General features: G+C 44.2%; 1 protein-coding gene across 1 annotated transcript in view; it reads right to left on the bottom strand.

Annotated features, from left to right (window-relative positions):
* Positions 1-19,719, bottom strand: part of LOC124550796 (neprilysin-1-like) — a 487,987-nt gene that overhangs the window by 102,544 nt on the left and 365,724 nt on the right. Inside the window, exon 13 of the mRNA XM_047125521.1 lies at positions 16,113-16,212. Within this exon, the coding sequence (XP_046981477.1) occupies positions 16,113-16,212 (100 nt within the window). The remainder of the gene's footprint in view (positions 1-16,112; positions 16,213-19,719) is intronic.

The raw sequence follows: 19,719 nt of genomic DNA, 5'->3' as shown, positions 1-19,719 counted from the left end.
GCGGGTAAGCTACTACAAACAGCATAGTGAAAGCATTATTGTGGCCAAGATAGACACGAAGCCCATGCCTACTACGGTACTACAAGTTTATATGCCAACTAGCACTGCAGATGATGAAGAAATTGATGAAATGTATGATGAGATAAAAGAAATTATTCAGGTAGTGAAGGGAGACGAAAATTTAATAGTCATGGGTGACTGGAAATCGAGAGTAGGAAAAGGGAAAGAAGGAAACATACTAGGTGAATATGGATTGAGGGTAAGAAATGAAAGAGGAAGCCGATGGTAGAATTTTGCATAGAGCATAACTTAATCATAGCTAACAATTGGTTCAAGAATCATAAAAGAAGGTTGTATTCTTGGAAGAAGCCTGGAGATACTAGAAAGTATCAGGTAGATTATATAATGGTAAGACAGAGATTTAGGAACTAGGTTTTAAATTGTAAGACATTTCCAGGGACAGATGTGGACTCTGACCACAATCTATTGGTTATGAACTGTAGATTAAAACTGAAGAAACTGCAAAAGGTGGGAATTTAAGGAGATGGGACCTGGATAAACTGACTAAGCCAGAGAAGCATGAGGGAACAATTGACAGGAATGGGAGAAAGAAATACAGTAGAAGAAGAATGGGTAGCTCTGAGCGATGAAGTAGTGAAGGCAGCAGAGGATCAAGAAGGTAAAAAGACGAGGGCTAGTAGAAATCCTTGGGTAACAGAAGAAATATTGAATTTAATTGATGAAAGGAGAAAATATAAAAGTGCAGTAAATGAAGGAGGCAAAAAGGAATACAAACGTCTCAAAAATGATATCGATAGGAAGTGCAAAATGGCTAAGCAGGGATGGCTCGACGACAAATGTAAGGATGTAGAGGCTTATCTCACTAGGGGCAAGATAGATACTGCCTACAGGAAAATTGAAGAGCCACTTGCATGAATATCAAGACCTAAGATGGAAACCCAGTTGTAAGCAAAGAAGGGAAAGCAGAAAGGTGGAAGGAGTATATAGAGGTTCTGTATAAGGGCGATGTACTTGAGGACAATATTATGGAAATGGAGGAGGATGTAGATGAAGATCAAATGGGAGATACGATACTGCGTGAAGAGTTTGACATAGCACCGAAAGACCTGAGTCGAAACAATTCCCCGGGAGTAGACAACATTCCGTTAGAACTACTGACAGCCTTGGGAGAGCCAGTCCTGACAAAACTCTACCATCTGGTGAGCAAGATGTATGAGACAGGCGAAATACCCTCAGACTTTAAGAAGAATATAATAATTCCAATCCCAAAGTAAGCAGGTGTTGACAGATATGAAAATTACCGAGCTATCAGTTTAATAAATCACAGCTGCAAAATACTAACGGGAAATCTTTACAGACGAATGGAAAAACTGGTAGAAGCCAACCTCGGGGAAGATCAGTCTGGATTCCGTAGAAATGTTGGAACACGTGAGGCAATACTGACCTTACGACTTATCTTAGAAGAAAGATTGAGGAAAGGAAAACCTACGTTTGTAGCATTAGTAGACTTAGAGAAAGCTTTTGACAATGCTGACTGGAATACTCTCTTTCGAATTCTTAAGCTGGCAGGGGTGAAATACAGGGAGCGAAAGGCTATTTACAATTTGTACAGAAACCAGTTGGCAGTTATGAGAGTCGAGGGGCATGAAAGGGAAGCAGTGGTTGGGAAGGGAGTGAGACAGGGTTGTAGCCTCTCCCCGATGTTATTCAATCTGTATATTGAGCAAGCAGTAAAGGAAACAAAAGAGAAATTCGAAGTAGGTATTAAAATCCATGGAGAAGAAATAACAACTTTGAGGTTCGCCAATGACATTGTAATTCTGTCAGAGACAGCAAAGGACATGGACGAGCAGTTGAACGGAATGGACAGTTTCTTGATAGGAGGGTATAAGATGAACATCAACAAAAGCAAAACGAGGATAATGGAATGTAGTCGAATTAAGTCGGGTGATGCTGAGGGAATTAGATTAGGAAATGAGACAGTTAACTTAAAGTAGTAAAGGAGTTTTGCTATTTGGGGAGCAAAATAACTGATGATGGTCGAAGTATGGAGGATATAAAATGTAGACTGGCAATGGCAAGGAAAGCGTTTCTGAAGAAGAAAAATTTGTCAACATCGAGTATAGATTTAAGTGTCAGGGAGTCGTTTCTGAAAATATTTGTATGGAGTGTAGCCATGTATGGAAGTGAAACGATGAATAGTTTGGACAAAAAGAGAATAAAAGCTTTCGAAATGTGGTGCTACAGAAGAATGCTGAAGATTAGATGGGTAGATCACAGAACTAATGAGGAAGTATTGAATAGGATTGGGGAGAAGAGGAGTTTGTGGCAAGAAGAAGGGACCGGTTGGTAGGACATGTTCTTAGGACATGTTCTGAGGCATCAGGGGATCACAAATTTAGCAACGTGGAGGGTAAAAATCGTAGAGGGAGACCAAGATATGAATATACTAAGCAGATTCGGAAGGATGTGGGTTGCAGTGAGTACTGGGAGATGAAGAAGCTTGCACAGGAGAGCTGCATCAAACCAGTCTCTGGACTGAAGACCACAACAAAAACAATAACAATTTCGAAGCCGGCTGCTGTGGCCGAGCTGTTCTAGGCACTTCAGTGCGGATCCACGCGGCTGCTACGGTTGCAGGTTCGAATCCTGCCTCGGGCATGGATGTGTCTGATGTCCTTAGGTTAGTTAGATTTGCGTCGTTCTAAGTCTAGGGGACTGACGACCTCATATCTTAGGTCCCATGGCTTAGAGCCATTTCAACCATTTTTGAAAAATTTGAAAAAAGCAGTTTCAAATATTTACAGAAAACTGCTAATAAAGTATAATAAAATATGAAAATAGTGGTTCTCGATATTGATTTTCGGTATTGATACATCGTTACGTCTGAGAGAAACAATTCGCCCTTAATTATCGTTATATTTGGGAAATGTATCTACACTACTGGCCATTAAATTTGCAGATGATTAAACGGGTATTCATTGGTCAAATATGTTATACTAGAACTGACATGTGGTTACATTTTTACGCAAATTGGGTGCATAAAGCCTGAGAAATCAGTACCCAGAACAACCACCTCCGGTCGTAATAAAGGCCTTGAAACGCCTGGGCATTGAGTCAAACAGAGCTTGGATGGCGTGTACAGGTACAGCTGCCATTGCAGCTTCAACACGATACCACAGTTCATCAAGAGTAGTGAGTGGCGTAGTGTGACGAGCCAGTTGCTCGGCCACCATTGACCAGACGTTTTCAGTTGGTGAGAGATCTGGAGAATGTGCTGGCCAGGGCAGCAGTCGAACATTTTTTGTATCCAGAAAGGCCCGTACAGGACCTGCAACCTGCGGTCGTGCATTATCCTGCTGAAATGTAGGTTTTTGCAGGGATCGAATGATGGATACAGCCACGGATCGTAACACATCTGAAATGTAACGTCCACTGTTCAAAGTGCCGTCAATGCGAGCAAGAGGTGACCGAGACGTGCAACTAATGGCACCCCATACCATCACGCCGGGTGATACGCCAGTATGGCGATGACGAATACGCGCTTCCAATGTGCGTTCACCGCGATGTCGCCAAACATCATGATGCTGTAAACAGAACCTGGATTCATCCGGGAAAATGACGTTTTGCATTCGTGCACCCACGTTCGTCTTTGAATACACCATCGGAGGCGCTCCTGTCTGTGATGCAGCGTCAAGGGTAAGCGAAGCGATGGTCTCCGGTCTGATAGTCCATGCTGCTGCAAACGTGGTCGAACTGTTGGTGCAGATGGTTGTTGTCTTGCAAACGTCCCCATCTGTCGACTCAGGGATCGAGGCGTGGCTGCACGATCTGTTACAGCCATGCGGATAAGATGTCTGTCATCTCGACTGCTAGTGATACGAGGCCGTTGGGATCCAGCACGGCGTTCCGTATTACCCTCCTGAACCCAGCGATTCCATATTCTGCTAACCATCATTGGATCTCGACCAACGCGAGCAGCAATGTCGCGACACGATAAACCGCAATCGCGATAGGCTACAATCCGACCTTTATCAAAGTCGGAAACGTGATGGTACGCATTTCTCCCCCTTACGCGAGGCATCGCAACAACGTTTCACCAGGCAACGCCGGTCAACTGCTGTCTGTGTATGAGAAATCGGTTGGAAACTTTCCTCATGTCAGCACATTGTAGGTGTCGCCACTGGCGCCGACTTTGAGTGAATGATCCGAAAAGCTTATCATTTTCATATCACAGCATCTTCTTCTTGTCAGTTAAATTTCGCGTCTGTAGCACGTCATCTTGGTGGTGTAGCAATTTTAATGGCCGGTAGTGTATATATCGGAATATCGATGTTCTGTCAGCAGCCGTAGCTGCTATCGCAGATTTTACATTGTTCTTCAAACGGGTGACTCTTTCGTGCCTTTTAGTGCGTTCTTTTGATGTTTTCCCAATTTCGTTCAGTTAGACTCTGACACTAACTCATATCACTACAAAGACTCCCACAGTGTGGAGACAATCATGAATATCTGAGCGAGTTTTCACATGCATGTCCGAAGGGACCATGTAATTCGGAATAATACAGGCTCTGTAACATCGTAATTATCTGCCGACACCGGGAAAAGGACTTTCAAGTATAATGTATCCCCTGTAGGAATATACGTAATGGATGTACGAGTACCGGTCAAATGGCAGCTGGCACGGTAGCTCAGCGCGTTCGGTGAGCGAGATTTAAAATAATAATAATAATAATAAAATCTGAATGAATAGGTCAACGACGAACGTGAACGGGGGGGGGGGGGGGGGGTGGGGGGCTCATGGGACGTCCGCCGCGAGCCGTCATTCCATTATACAGCTGATGATTGTCCATATACGCAACTGCAAATAGATTTCATACCCTGCAATGTGTGGTGCTTGTGGTATGCGGATCACTCTGCGCCACATTTTATTGGACTGAGTTTCATTTTGCGACCTGCAGGCCGCGGCGGATTTGCCGACGGATCTGTCCCTTATTTTAGGTAACGTTCAAACGAATGTGGTTAGAGTTTTAAAGTTTTGTAAACTGTACAACATTTTTTTCAAGAAGTTAGAGAGATGGCTTCAATGTGTTAACAGTGTGACTGGCTAACCGACGGTTTTTTGTAAGTGGTCACTGCATTAGCCCGTGTGAGATAGAGTGATTGTGTGAGATGGAAGTAACAGCATGAGTGTTATTTTATAGGTTTCCCCATCACTGTATGACGACATTTTCGTAATTTTCCTTTAATTGCGTAACGGCCCTAATAGCCTCGCCGTTGAACGCCTGTGAGCTCCAAACACACGCACACACATTTGTCTGGAGTGAAGAATAGGACGGAAGTGAAACGTGAATTACAATCATTTCAAAAATTTTGAAACAAGATGTTACAGAGGAATGTTGAAGATAAGATGGTGTATCGAGTAACTAATAAGGAGGTACCGAGTAGAATTGGAGGAAAAATTTATGTCACAGCTGGACTAAGAGAACAGATCGCTTGATTCGATATATCCTGAGGCATACAGGAATCATCCACGTAGTGACGGAGGTAAAAGTGCGCGGAAAGGGAGAAGGTTTTTATTGTAGAGGGTTCAAAATGGTTCAAATGGCTCTAAGCACTATGGGACTTAACATCTGACGTCACCAGTCCCCTACTTAAACCTAACTAATCTAAGGACACTACACACATCCATGCCCGAGACAGGGTTCGAACCTGCGACCGTAACAGCAATGCGGTTCCGGACTGAAGTGCCTAGAACCGCTCGGCCACAACGGCCGGGTCCTTGTACAGGGAGACGAAGTCTTGAGCACCGGTAAACAGCTTCGAATGAATGTACGATGACGTGGTGAGAAGTACGGCCCCGGAAGTTTTTATTCTTATCTGAAATCACCTGATGCATGTCATGCATGTTAATCAGACAATATCACTGCTTGGCTGAGGCAGTTTGCAGTCCTCTGCCGCTAGAGGGCTCCGAATTGTAGAGTGTAACAACGCGGTGTGTAACGTAACTATGACGGTGCAGAAGAAACAGCTTGCTGTAATCGAGTTCCTGTCCGCAGAAAACTTCGTCCGCACATAGGACACCCTCTCTTTCAGCACGAGAACGCCAGACTACACACGAGCGCTGCGACAATCCGACGCCTTCAGTTCACTGACATCGATCGTCCTCCATACACTCCTGGCTTGGCCCCATCCGATTTTCATCTGTTTCTAAAACTTAAAACCACGATCGACGTCTTCACTTGGATGGTGATGAAGCGGTGCAAGCAATGGCGAGGTTGTGATTCGACAGCATCAACAAACGTTGAGAGAAATGGGTTCCTTGCCAGGGTGACTATGTTGAGAAATAAATATATGAGATGAAGAAAAAGATTTCGAATGTTAATAAAGTTTGTTTTGTTCAAAAACGTTTATGAGTTTTCACATAAAATACTCTGGGGCATTACTTTACAGCACGACCTCGTATAGGGGGCAGTCAAATTAAAACGAAACAGATACAAAAAGAAGCAAGCAGACTGTCTGTTATTACGAAAGTAATCGTCGTAGCTGTTAATAAATTTATCCCACTGTCAGACAAGGCGTGCAATTTCTTCGTCCCAAGCAAATCGACGATCAGGAATATCTTTATCCTACGGTCCAAGAATATGGAAATCTCATGGCGAGTCATCGGGACTGTATGGAGCATGCGTGTGGACTTCTACAATGAAGTCGAAACAGCCTTGGCAACGTTTGGCCAGAGATTATCCTGCAACAGGACGATGCCGTTTCGCCTTGCGATTTCCATGTTTTTGAAACAGAGAAGATAGACATTCCTGGCCTGGTCACCAGTGAGGTGGATGCTCGGGTGAGATACACCAAACAACACCTTATAATCAGGAGTTCATGTATTCACCTCTTCACACAAGTAAGGCTTACACAGAACTGGATGGCGGAACTACACAAAGATGTTTCGCTTAGTCCAAAGATGATGCCCAGATCGATACTGGTGTCGACCTCATCGGCGCCACATAGCCCCCCCCCCTCCCCCCCCCCCACCCCCCCGCTCTACGGAGTACTCCTGACTGAGAGGCCGGGGGGAGAGGAGGTGACAATGGCGTCGGCAGGGGTGGTCAGCCGGACCACGCTATGCTCGACAGCGTCGTCGGGGAGCTGTGTGCCTAGATGTCGTGAAGGAAGTTCCGTCCGGCCACCAAACCTGGAAGTCGTTGCAGCGAACCGGGCGTCGGACTGGGCGTGCTGCTCGTGCGGCGACAGGTAGGCCGGCGGTTTGCGGGAGGAACGGAGCGACGACGACGATGTCTACGGTGGGCGTGGCGAACAGACGAAGCATGTCCAGGTCGACGTCGAGCGAGAGGGGAGCACATTTCACCAGGTGGCAGGGAATGGTGGAGGTTGAGTCATGAGCACTGGATGTAGGCAAACACACGACGAACAGTATTAACGCGATGTCGTGGATTATGTCCGGGGGGACCAGCCACAAACACCTCGAGCGAGGGCACGTTCAATATTGGGGGGGAGGGGGGGGGGGGGGTGAGAAACCTCGACAGGGCGAGGGGCAGGCGACGGGGGAGAAGTCGAAGGGACCGGAGAAGGGCCCGGCGGCGAGGGCGTGACCCTAGGTAAGCTCCACGTGGAAAGCATGTGATCACTCAAAAAATGGTTCAAATGGCTCTGAGCACTATGGGACTTAACATCTATGGTCATCAGTCCCCTAGAACTTAGAACTACTTAAACCTAACTAACCTAAGGACAGCACACAACACCCAGCCATCACGAGGCAGAGAAAATCCCTGACCCCGCCGGGAATCGAACCCGGGAACCCGTGCGTGGGAAGCGAGAACGCTACCCCACGACCACGAGATGCGGGCATGTGATCACTCGACGGAGTGCGTGAGACCGAAGTAGAGGGCGAGGTCGGAGAAGATTGGAGCTGGAAGTCACTCGACTGAGTGAGAAAGTCCAACGTGGAGGGAGTGGTCAGAGCGTCGTGAGCCACGGCGGTGAGTGGCGCGGTCGTGGCCCGAAGTGGGGTAGAAGCGGGCTCGACATGAGCAGGCTTAACCCTCAAACGGAGTGGTGACTTCTTAGTATCATAAATGGTGATGTGGGATCCAAAAGGATACCACTCAATTTTGTCCATGAAAATCAATTTACTTTACTTTAATTAGAAATATTTATTTATAAATTCCTTAATTGCCTGTGTTACAACACAAAACTTGAGTTAAACTAAAAAAAATCTCTGTAAAAATCACAAAAGGAAAACAAGTTTATGCAACACTATTTAACGCTGAAATGAAATGCATGTGAACATATGTCATAAGATGCCTGAGAATTGTGAGCCATTCTATAGAAAATCCAAGAAATCACTGCTGCAGGGTCATTTTTCTTCTTCTCATCTCTGCTAGTTATGTCATCAAATCTTAGGCAGTAAAGAAATATCAGCACTCTCTTCATGGATAGTGTGGCGCGGAAAATATCTCTTCCAGTGCCGTCTGCTGCAAACATAGACTCCAGATTTTCATGATTAGATTTGAAAATGGCACTGAAGTATAATAATCCAAATAGTGCCCTAAGTTCATTGACGTTCATGTCTCGTAGTTCTGTGCGCTGGTCATCAGAAAATTTTGATCGATATGAAGAAATTTTCACATTGGTGTTACTCTCAATTTCTTCTAACATATATCTCTGGTAAACAAACACTCCCACGCTTCCAATGGACTGCATGAGTCTCCCAACCGGCTTGCAGGGCCTTTCAGTGTAGAAATTTGACTATCAAGTTGTGGGCTGGTGTTCTCACATTCCTTTGAGGTTCAAGAGTGGACCACTTATACCTATTTCTGCCATAGAAACTAGATGATTCCCCTCTATGTTTATTTCCCTCTAATTTATCTGATTCACTAGAGTCACGACTTTGTTCTGAAGTAGTTTCATGTTCACTGTTGTAAGAAGGGTCATTTTCATCGTCCAGATCATTTGCATCACTAGTCTCTTCTCTTTCTTCTAGTTCTTCTAGCGTTTTTCTCACAAAGCCTCGAAAACTTGGAATGAGCACTGACATACGTGAATGAGAGCTCGAAGCCATAGTAACACTGAAAATAAAACACTCACTAATCCTAAAAATAAAATGACATTTCGTAGATAAGTAAACTTTTGACGCAGGGCAAACAGAAACACTTACGGTGACATGGGGTCAATAATGACACCACTCAAAATTTACAGCTGCGCACTGAGAAAGAGAACAACTCGAAAATGCTGCTAGTTCGTCAGGAGGTTCACTATCAACTGCCGAGAAGGTATGTAGAACCGCCAACAATAGAATGACCAACAGAGCAAATGGCACGTGTGTACAGTTTGTTAAAAGCAACGGTGGTAACGTTAAGAGTGCAACGGGAATTCCACTGTTCAATGCAGAGGAGAGAGCAGATAGGTGGAAAGAATACATTGAAAGCCTCTATGAGGGTGAAGATTTGTCTGATGTGATAGAAGAAGAAACAGGAGTCGATTTAGAAGAGATAGGGGATCCAGTGTTAGAATCGGAATATAAAAGAGCTTTGGAGGACTTACGGTCAAATAAGGCAGAAGGGATAGATAACATTCCATCAGAATTTCTAAAATCATTGGGGGAAGTGGCCACAAAACGACTATCAAAAAGAACCCCACAACTCTGTTTGAGGGTTAAGTCTGTTGAGAGAGACTGTAACAGCTGAGTCTTTTATCTAGATGTCATAGATGTTGGCTGAGCGCCGGAGAACTCGGTATGAACCGGTATATGGGGCTTGGAGCGGAGCACGGACAGTGTCCTGGCCGTCGATTTGCTTCGGATGAAGAGATGCACTCTTGGATACAATAATGGTCCATAGGCAACCGCAAACGATTTTCCGTTGTCCAAGATTTTTTCCAAGGTTTCATAGAGATGGTGTTAATGCGTTAACCGTGTGACTGGGTCACTCGCGTTTTTTTTAATAAGTGGTCAGCCAGTGATATTTCCCTGTGCCCTTCTTTTAGTTCCTCAGTCGTTTCACTTGTTTTTTAATCTCATGTATAGCACGAGATATTTTCTCTGTTTCACCGTCTTGTCTCACTGTGGACTGAATTCATTAACAGTTATGGCGATTACTTTCGAAATATGAACAGCTTTTTCCACTTATCTCGTTTTCATTTGACCGCCTCTTATGAAGCAGTAATTATGGAGATTTGAAGAGACTACACAACATAGAGTAGGGTGAAGAGCTCTATCAGCAACAGCGACAAGAAATCAGACAAGTAAAAGAAACAAACGATGTACGGAAGCACAAAAATTTACTGTAATCCGCATAAAAATTACCACGCAGCCTAAATTACGAGTGGATTTTATGAGTAACTATTTTTAACTGTTATAAGCTACAGTGTCTTTCAGGAAGTATCTGTGAAGATACCATTGGCCGTGTTCCCCACTAGAAATCCAGCGCTGATCTCTGGCTGTTATTATACAATGAAGCGCCAAAGAAACTGGTATAGGCATCTGTATTCAAATACAGAGATGTGTAAACAGGCAGAATACGGCGCTGCGGTCGGCAACGCTTATATAAGATAACAAGTGTCTGTCGCAGTTATTAGATCGGTTACGCTACAGCGGCAGGTTATCAAGATCTAAGTGAGTTTGAACGTGGCGTTGTAGTCGACGCACGAGCGATGGGACACAGCATTTCCCAAGTAGCGATGGCCGGCCGCGGTGGCTATGCGGTTCTAGGCGCTCCAGTCCAGAGCCGCGCTGCAGCTACGGTCGCAGGTTCGAATCCTGCTTCGGGCATGGGTGTGTGTGATGTCCTTAGGTTAGTTAGGTTTAAGTAGTTCTAAGTTCTAGGGGACTGATGACCACAGCAGTTGAGTCCCATAGTGCTCAGAGCCATTTGAACCATTTTTTGAAAGTAGCGATGAAGTGGGGATTTCCCCATACAACTATTTAACTAGTGTACCGTGAATATCAGGAATCCGGTAAACATCAAATCTCCGACATCGCTCCCACCCGCAAAAGATCCTGCAAGAACGGGAGCATCGACGAGTCAAGAGAATCGGTTCAGCGTGACGGAAGTGCGATTCTTTTGCAAATTGCCGCAGATTTCAGTGTTGGGCCATCAACATCATCGATATGGCCTTTGGGAGTCTAAGGCCCACTCATGTATCCTTGATGACTGCATGCCACAAAGTTTTACGCCTCGCCCGGGCCCGTCAACACCAACATTAGACTGTTTATGACTGGAAAGACATCGAAAAAGATATGATTGTCGGAAGGACAGATCAGCATACAGGAAAGTCAAAACAACCTTTGGTGACATTAAAAGCAACGGGAATTCCACTGTTAAATGCAGAGGAGAGAGCAGATAGGTGGAAAGAATACATTGAAAGCCTCTATGAGGGTGAAGATTTGTCTGATGTGATAGAAGAAGAAACAGGAGTCGATTTAGGAGAGATAGGGGATCCAGTATTAGAATCGGAATTTAAAAGAGCTTTGGAGGACTTACGGTCAAATAAGGCAGAAGGGATAGATAACATTCCATCAGAATTTCTAAAATCATTGGGGGAAGTGGCAACAAAACGACTATTCACGTTGGTGTGTAGAATATATGAGTCTGGCGACATACCATCTGACTTTCGGAAAAGCATCATCCACACAATTCCGAAGACGGCAAGGGCTGACAAGTGCGAGAATTATCGCACAATCAGCTTAACAGCTCATGCATCGAAGCTGCTTACAAGAATAATATACAGAAGAATGGAAAAGAAAATTGAGAATGCGCTAGGTGACGATCAGTTTGGCTTTAGGAAAAGTAAAGGGACGAGAGAGGCAATTCTGACGTTACGGCTAGTAATGGAAGCAAGGCTAAAGAAAAATCAAGACACTTTCATAGGATTTGTCGACCTGGAAAAAGCGTTCGACAATATAAAATGGTGCAAGCTGTTCGAGATTCTGAAAAAAGTAGGGGTAAGCTATAGGAAGAGACGGGTCATATACAATATGTACAACAACCAAGAGGGAATAATAAGAGTGGACGATCAAGAACGAAGTGCTCGTATCAAGAAGGGTGTAAGACAAGGCTGTAGCCTTTCGCCCCTACTCTTCAATCTGTACATCGAGGAAGCAATGATGGAAATAAAAGAAAGGTTCAGGAGTGGAATTAAAATAGAAGGTGAAAGGATATCAATGATACGATTCGTTGATAACATTGTTATCCTGAGTGAAAGTGAAGAAGAATTAAATGATCTGCTGAACGGAATGAACAGTCTAATGAGTACACAGTATTGTTTGAGAGTAAATCGGAGAACAACGAAGGTAATGAGAAGTAGTAGAAATGAGAACAGCGAGAAACTTAACATCAGGATTGATGGTTACGAAGTCAATGAAGTTAAGGAATTCTGCTACCTAGGCAGTAAAATAACAAATGACGTACGGAGCAAGGAGGACATCAAAAGCAGACTCGCTATGGCAAAAAAGGCATTTCTGGCCAAGAGAAGTGTACTAATATCAAATACCGGCCTTAATTTGAGGAAGAAATTTCTGAGGTTGTACGTCTGGAGTACAGCATTGAATGGTAGTGAAACATGGACTGTGGGAAAACCGGAACAGAAGAGAATCGAAGCATTTGAGATGTGGTGCTATAGACGAATGTTGAAAATTAGGTGGACTGATAAGGTAAGGAATGAGGAGGTTCCACGCAGAATCGGAGAGGAAAGGAATATGTGGAAAACACTGATAAGGAGATGGGACAGGATGATAGGACATCTGCTAAGACATGAGGGAATGACTTCCATGGTACTAGAGGGAGCTGTAGAGGGCAAAAACTGTAGAGGAAGACAGAGATTGGAATACGTCAAGCAAATAATTGAGGACGTAGGTTGCAAGTGCTACTCTGAGATGTGAGAAGAAGAGGTTAGCACTGGAATTCGTGGCGGGCCGCATCAAACTAGTCAGTAGACTGATGAAAAAAAAAAAGGACTGGAAACATGTTGCCTGGACGGACGAGTCTCGTTTCAAATTGTATCGAGCGGATGGACCTGTACGGGTATGGAGACAACCTCATAAGTCCATGGACCCTGCATGTCAGCAGGGGACTGTTCGAGTTGGTGGAGACTCTGTAGTGGTGTGGGGCGTGTGCAATTGAAGTAACATGGGACCCCTCATACGTCTAGATCCGACTATGACAGGTGACACGTACGTAAGCATTCTGTCGGATCACCTGCATCCATTCATGTCCATTGTGCATTCCGACGGACTTGGGCAATTCCAGCAGGACAATGCGATACCCCACACGTCCAGAATTGCTACATAGTGGATCCAGGAACACTCTTCTGACTATAAAACTCTTTCGCTGGCCTCCAAACTCCCCAGACATCTACGTTATTGAGCATGAAGGTCGTATCTGTACGATACCATTGGTGATCTTGCAGCTCTCGAAGAATGAAATTACAATGAAATAGGACCTTTAGCAGTTTACACGCATTGATAAATATCGCAGGGGAGAGTTGAAAAATGTGTGGCCCGACAGGGAGTCGAACACGGAACCTCCTGCTTACATGACAGACGCTCTATCCGGCTTAGCCACTGAGGACACAGAACATAATGCCACTGCAGGGACTTATCTCTGACACGTTCCCCGTGAGAGCCACACTTTCCAACTCTGTCCACACACTACATTTGTAATTCTCCTGTCCACTACACTCTTTACTCGCGGTAGTCAGTCTACCCATTCCCTTTACACGAAGATGGTATCTGTTCATTTAGGCATGTCCGAAATAACAGATACCATCTTCATACAAACAAGGCTTACCGGCCAATGATCTTCAGAGCAGATGCACTTGCATTGCTCAAACTCTTACGGGAATCGGTAGATTGACTGCCGCGAGTAATGTGTGTTGTGGGCAGGAGCATAACAGACGTAGTGTGGGTCTCACTGGGAACGTGCCAGAGATAAGCCCCTGCAGTCTCACCGTCCTGTGTGTCCGAGGTGGCTCAGTCGGATAAAGTGTCTGCCGTGTAAGCCGGAGGTCCCGGTCAGGGCACACATTTTTCGACCGTCCCCGTTGATATTAAACAACGCCTGTAAGCAGCTAATGGTCTGATATCATTGTAATTTCATCACTGAGCATATCTGGAATTCCTTGCAACGTGCTGTTCAGAAGAGAGCACTTCTGCTTGATCGGGGGGAACCTACACGATATAACGCATGTGTACCCGTTTCTCTGGTTCTTCAGACTAGCTGACGCAGAAGACACGAGGGGAAAGTTTTGAGCACTGCTTGTTTCTGGGAGGGATTGTGGTACGAAGCGGCGTTTAAACACCTGATTGTGTTTGTCAGCTTCCTATACACTCTTTGTGCTAGAGTGTGTCGTCTTCTACAAAGTAACCTCTAGGAACGGGACACCGACCTCACAGTCGCCAAGGTGAAGTCGATTTTCGCTTGAATATCATTTAGAAAATCGGCGAATCTGCTGTGTAACCAGTAACCCCACTTCATCGCTCAAACGTCAGAAATTGCTGTTCCGAAATTAACGTCGCCAGTGGTTTCCACTCGTATTCAGTTATTCCGGCAAATCAGAAAATTCTTTAGATAGACATCACCAGACGGGTCGAAGAGTCAAATCTGATGAAGATATTCAAGAGGAGTGTGATGCGGCCTATTGTTCGGTCTCCTTCTCTTGGTATATTCTCGAAGCTGCGACGCCGATTTTTTTTATTGACTATTTTATGTTTTTTTAATAGTCGCGAGTCGTTAGGTAAAAAGAATAGCAGTGTAAGAAGGTACACTGTTCTATAAATAATCTATCCAAATGAAGTTATAGATGCAAAACAAAACCTCGTAGTTTTCGTGACTACGATGTAACACATGCAAAACGGTTCTACGGTCGCGAGCTCTACCACTATCTAATTCTACCTGTGAAAGCTTTCTCTAGTAGTTTATATATTTTGGTTATATTGTTGATTTTCCTGCATGTGACCGTTTCTTGCCTTTCCACATTTAAATGAAAGTTACGTAATCTAAAGTATTATGTTGATAATTCCCGACTAGCTCACAAATGAAATCTAGAGATAGCAATTATTGCTCGCAGTCGATTGCTCCGACGATTGATAGATTAGGGCTTAACTTCCTGTTAACAACGTGGTGCCGGCCGCAGTGGCCGAGCGGTTCTAGGCGCTCAGTCCGGAACCGCGCGACTGCTACGGTCGCAGGCTCGAATCCTGCCTCGGGCATGGATGTGTGTGCTGTCCTTAGGTTAGGCTTAAGTAGCTCTCAGTTCTGGGGGACTGATGACCCCAGATATTAAGTCCCATAGAGCTCAGAGCCATTTGAACCATTTTTGAACAACGACGTCATCAGACATGGTCTGACAATTGAGAAATACTTTGTACCAAGGTCCTTCGAATACACTCCGTACCGCAATTTTTAGACAGTTTGCATGAATCACATTTAAAAGACGGTGCTCCATTTATCTAGGCTGTTGGTCTCTCGAGTCTCTGCCATTCACATCTTAGGATAAAGTTTCCCCAAATTACTTGTAGGAAAGTCCCTTGATTTCAAATCTGTCGTATTTTCCTTTTTTCAAACGCAGACGTGACACATGATATAAAACGCAAGTCACAAGACAGCAGGGACAGGGGACAAGAAGGAAGAAGAGCTGACACTATGTCTTAAATCAGTATATATGTAAATGGTAAAAGCAATACACCAATTGCAGCTTCACGATCTTTAGACTTTGCTGTTCGTAGTCTTTTGACATTTATTATTTCAGTGTTAATGTCATGAACAGTAATAAAAACTTGTCTCGTAACACATGCTAATTATTCAGAATGGTAATTTCTATTTTTTCTGCCGAGGTACTAGTGTGATCACACCAACCACAGAGAAGATTCTACCTTCAACGACAACAGCCAATGGAGTCTGCTGACTTTCACTGCGAATGAAGTTGGCAATAGGGGAATTCTGGGCTGTTTCCTGAGTTCTTGTGGTAGTGCGCTCTCTGTCTTTGCTGAGCTCGATGTTAAACTCTGAGCTCAGTTTATTCTTCACTGTGGGCGTAGGTCTTGGTTTGCAAGGCGTGCTTCTGGTTCGGCTACTGACCTTCCTGCGCGTGCTGTTGAGGAACCTGGGCTCTGCGACGTACATGTAGCTCACCACCATCCCCAGCAGCTGGTTGACCGCGCTGGCGCACAGCAGGGGCCTGCAAAACACGCACGTACATATGGCGACAGCTTGACAGCTCGTGCATCCGAGTTTCTCACAAGAAAACTATACAGAAGAACGGCAAAGAAAGTTAAGTAGCTGCTAGGCGGTCAGTTTGGTTTTCGGAAGGGTAAGGGCACCAGAGCGGTAGTTCTGACGCAATTTATAACAGAAACAAGAGTCATGTAAATTAAGAAACGTTGGTGGTAGGATTTGTCGACAGGAGTTTAAGATGGTGTAAGATATTCGAAATTCCGAGAAAAACAATGGGAAGCTAAACGGAAGAAGGGTAATGTATAATGTGCACAAGAAGCAAGAGGGAACAATAAGAGTGGGACACCATGAACGAAGTGCTCGGATTAAAAAAGGTGTAAGACAGGGATGTAATCCTTCGCCTCTACTGTTCAATCTATACATGAAAGAAGCAATGATGGAAGTAAAAGAAAGGTATAGCGTCCCCAGTGAAATAATACGAAAAGACTTAAAAAAACACTATTTATAAAGAAGAGACATTTAAAATTTAATAATATACATTTTTCTCATGTACCAGTATAATAATAATTTCTCTGTGTAAGTTTCGATGGCAAAGAAATATAACAAAATGATCTAAAGAGACGACAAGATACGCTCTTTTGTTAATTTTTTAGTCGTCTTCGCTTCTTCTCTTGTCTTGGTTGTGTGTAGACGGACATCTTGCGAGTGCTGGCAAATGTAAGCATAATTGTTGTGGTGTCACCGCCAGACACCACACTTACTAGGTGGTAGCCTTTAAATCGGCCGCGGTCCGCTAGTATACGTCGGACCCGCGTGTCGCCACTATCAGTGATTGCAGACCGAGCGCCGCCACACGGCAGGTCTAGAGAGACTTCCTAGCGCTCGCCCCAGTTGTACAGCCGACTTTGCTAGCGATGGTTCACTGACAAATTACGCTCTCATTTGCCGAGACGATAGTTAGCATAGCCTTCAGCTACGTCATTTGCTACGACCTAGCAAGGCGCCATTATCAATTGCTGTTTATCTTGTGATGCATGTACCGTCAGACCGATGTTCACCAATTATGGATTAAAGTTAAGTATTCCAACAGCTACGTACTTTATTTGCTAGACTCAAATCCTTTAACTGTTCCAGACCTCACGCCAGCCTGCGTGAGCTTAAACGCGTGCCTTTCGGCTTCACCTCCTAGTTGCTTGGCTGTCTTGCCAAGTCACAACAATTGTACTAATTAAGGAAATAATATATTGATTTAATATTATTGCGCACTTTTAATTTGTAAGAGGTGATCCCGATTTCATGTCCGCCTTCCTTGAATTAACCTGCATTCGAGTAATTTACAGTTCAACAATCGCAGCGGTCGATGCAGCCAACGATGCCATTACGTGGTGATATTAACATAAAATTTAGCGGAAACGAAAAACTCGCCCGCTATTAACATAATATACATTTTTCTCCACAGCCGCCCGAGATTCAGTGAGTCTAACGTTCATTAACGTAACAAATAATTTATGCTGAAGATTAATATTGTTAAAAAAAGGGAGAACTTCACAAAAGCATTTGATTGTAAATCAAAATAAAATAAAATATAATTTTTATTAAGGCCCACCACGTAAGTCCGCAACAATCAACATAATAATAATATATTAAATTACCACGGCCGACGGACGCGAGAAAGGATAAGGAGTTGGATTAAGATTCATGGCGAAAGGATCAGTGATAAGATTTGCTGATGACACTGCTATCGTAAGTAAATGTGAAGAAGAACTACAGAATCTGTTGGTTGGAATGGTGATAAGATTCGCTGATGACGCTGGTATCCTCAGTGAAAGTGAAAAAGAACTACAGGATCTGTTGGTTGGAATGGTCTAAAGAGAACAGAATACGGATTTAGAGTAAATCGAAGAAATACAAAATTAGAGAGAAGTAATACAAATGAGGACTACGAGAAAGTTAACATCAGATTTGGGGACCACAAAGTAGATGAAGTTAAGGAATTCTGCTAGCTAGGTGGCAAAATAACCAATGATGGACGGAGCAAGGACGAAATAAACGGCACACAAGCACTGGCGAAAAGGTCATTGTTCTCCAAAAGTAGTCTACTAGTATCAAAGATAGGCCCGAACCCCAGGGAAGCCGGCCGCTGTGACCGAGCGATTCTAGGCGTTTCAGTCTGGAACCGCGCTGCTGCTACGGTCGCAGGTACGAATCCTGCCTCGGGTATGGATTGTGATGTCCTTAGGTTAGTTAGGCTTATGTAGTTCTGAGTCTAGGGAACTGTTGACCTCAGATGTTAAGTCCCAAAGTGCTTAGAGCCATTTGAACCATTTGAATCCCAGGAAGAAATTTCCGACAGTGTAAGTTTGGTATGGTACTGAATCATGGACTGTTGGAAAATCGGAGTAGAAGAGAATCGAATTAAGGTATGATACTGCAGAAGGTTGTTCAAAATGAATTGGACCGATAAGATGAAGACTGAAGGTGTTTTCCAGCGAAGAAAGGAACATATGAAAAACGCCGTGCGATATGAGGCGCTTAGTTTAAGTTAGATTAAGTAGTGTGTAAGCCTAGGGACCGATGACCTCAGCAGTTTGGTCTCATACGATGACCTCAGCAGTTTGGTCCCATAGGAACTTACCAACAATTTGCAAATACGGAAAACATTGACAAGAAGAAGGGATGGGTTGACGGGACACATGTTAAGACATCATGGGATGACGCTGATCGTACTGGATGGAGCTGCAGAGGGTAATAACTGTAGACAAAGACAGAGATTGGAATACATACAACATGTCATTGGGAACTTAGGGTGCACTTACTACTCTGAGATACAGTTGTTGATACATGAAAGGAATTCGTGGTTGGCCACACTGAACAAGTCAAAAGAATGATAACTTAAAAAAGTGAGAGTATGAAACCGAAGTTTTTCGCGCCAGTATCCATGTAAAAACATTGTCGTTAACCTGACACTTCAAACGATATCCTCCACCGTGTTCATCAGAAATAATTGACTTTTCGTGCTGCTTTTAGTGTTAACATTTGTATCCTACACACGCCACATGTCATCAACACATAATGCTGCCAGAGACTGTGTCCATGTCTACACTGACCCCCAACCTCCAGATGCCAGATCCTCAGATCGGTACCAAATGCTGTATGTCGACAGAGTATCAACCAAAACACCGATTTAGTTCGTGCTGTGTGCTGTCGTCCAGTAGAACATGTGTAAATGGCAATTAAAAGTAACCCCAGAGCTATGGCGTACACGAAAAGCATATCTGTGAACTTTTGGTATGAAGATCTCTGGTAGGTGAGTTGGGAGAGCGTCAGATCGTTGTACAAAACCTCTGGAGTTCGAGACTCAGTGAGAGCGATTTTTTCAATACCTCACGTTTGGAATTATTATATGGGAGAACATTTTTCTGAGATGTAAAAGGAGGTTTCGGAGTTTGTACCCACGTTCTTTTGGCGGTCTGCTATTGCTTCGTTAGTTGCAAGTAGAAAACCAATAGTG

The sequence above is a fragment of the Schistocerca americana genome, chromosome 9, assembly GCF_021461395.2.
Source record: "Schistocerca americana isolate TAMUIC-IGC-003095 chromosome 9, iqSchAmer2.1, whole genome shotgun sequence".
NCBI lineage: Eukaryota > Metazoa > Arthropoda > Insecta > Orthoptera > Acrididae > Schistocerca > Schistocerca americana.
Note: the sequence above shows the minus strand (reverse complement) of the source record. Positions and strands in the feature narration are given on the sequence as shown.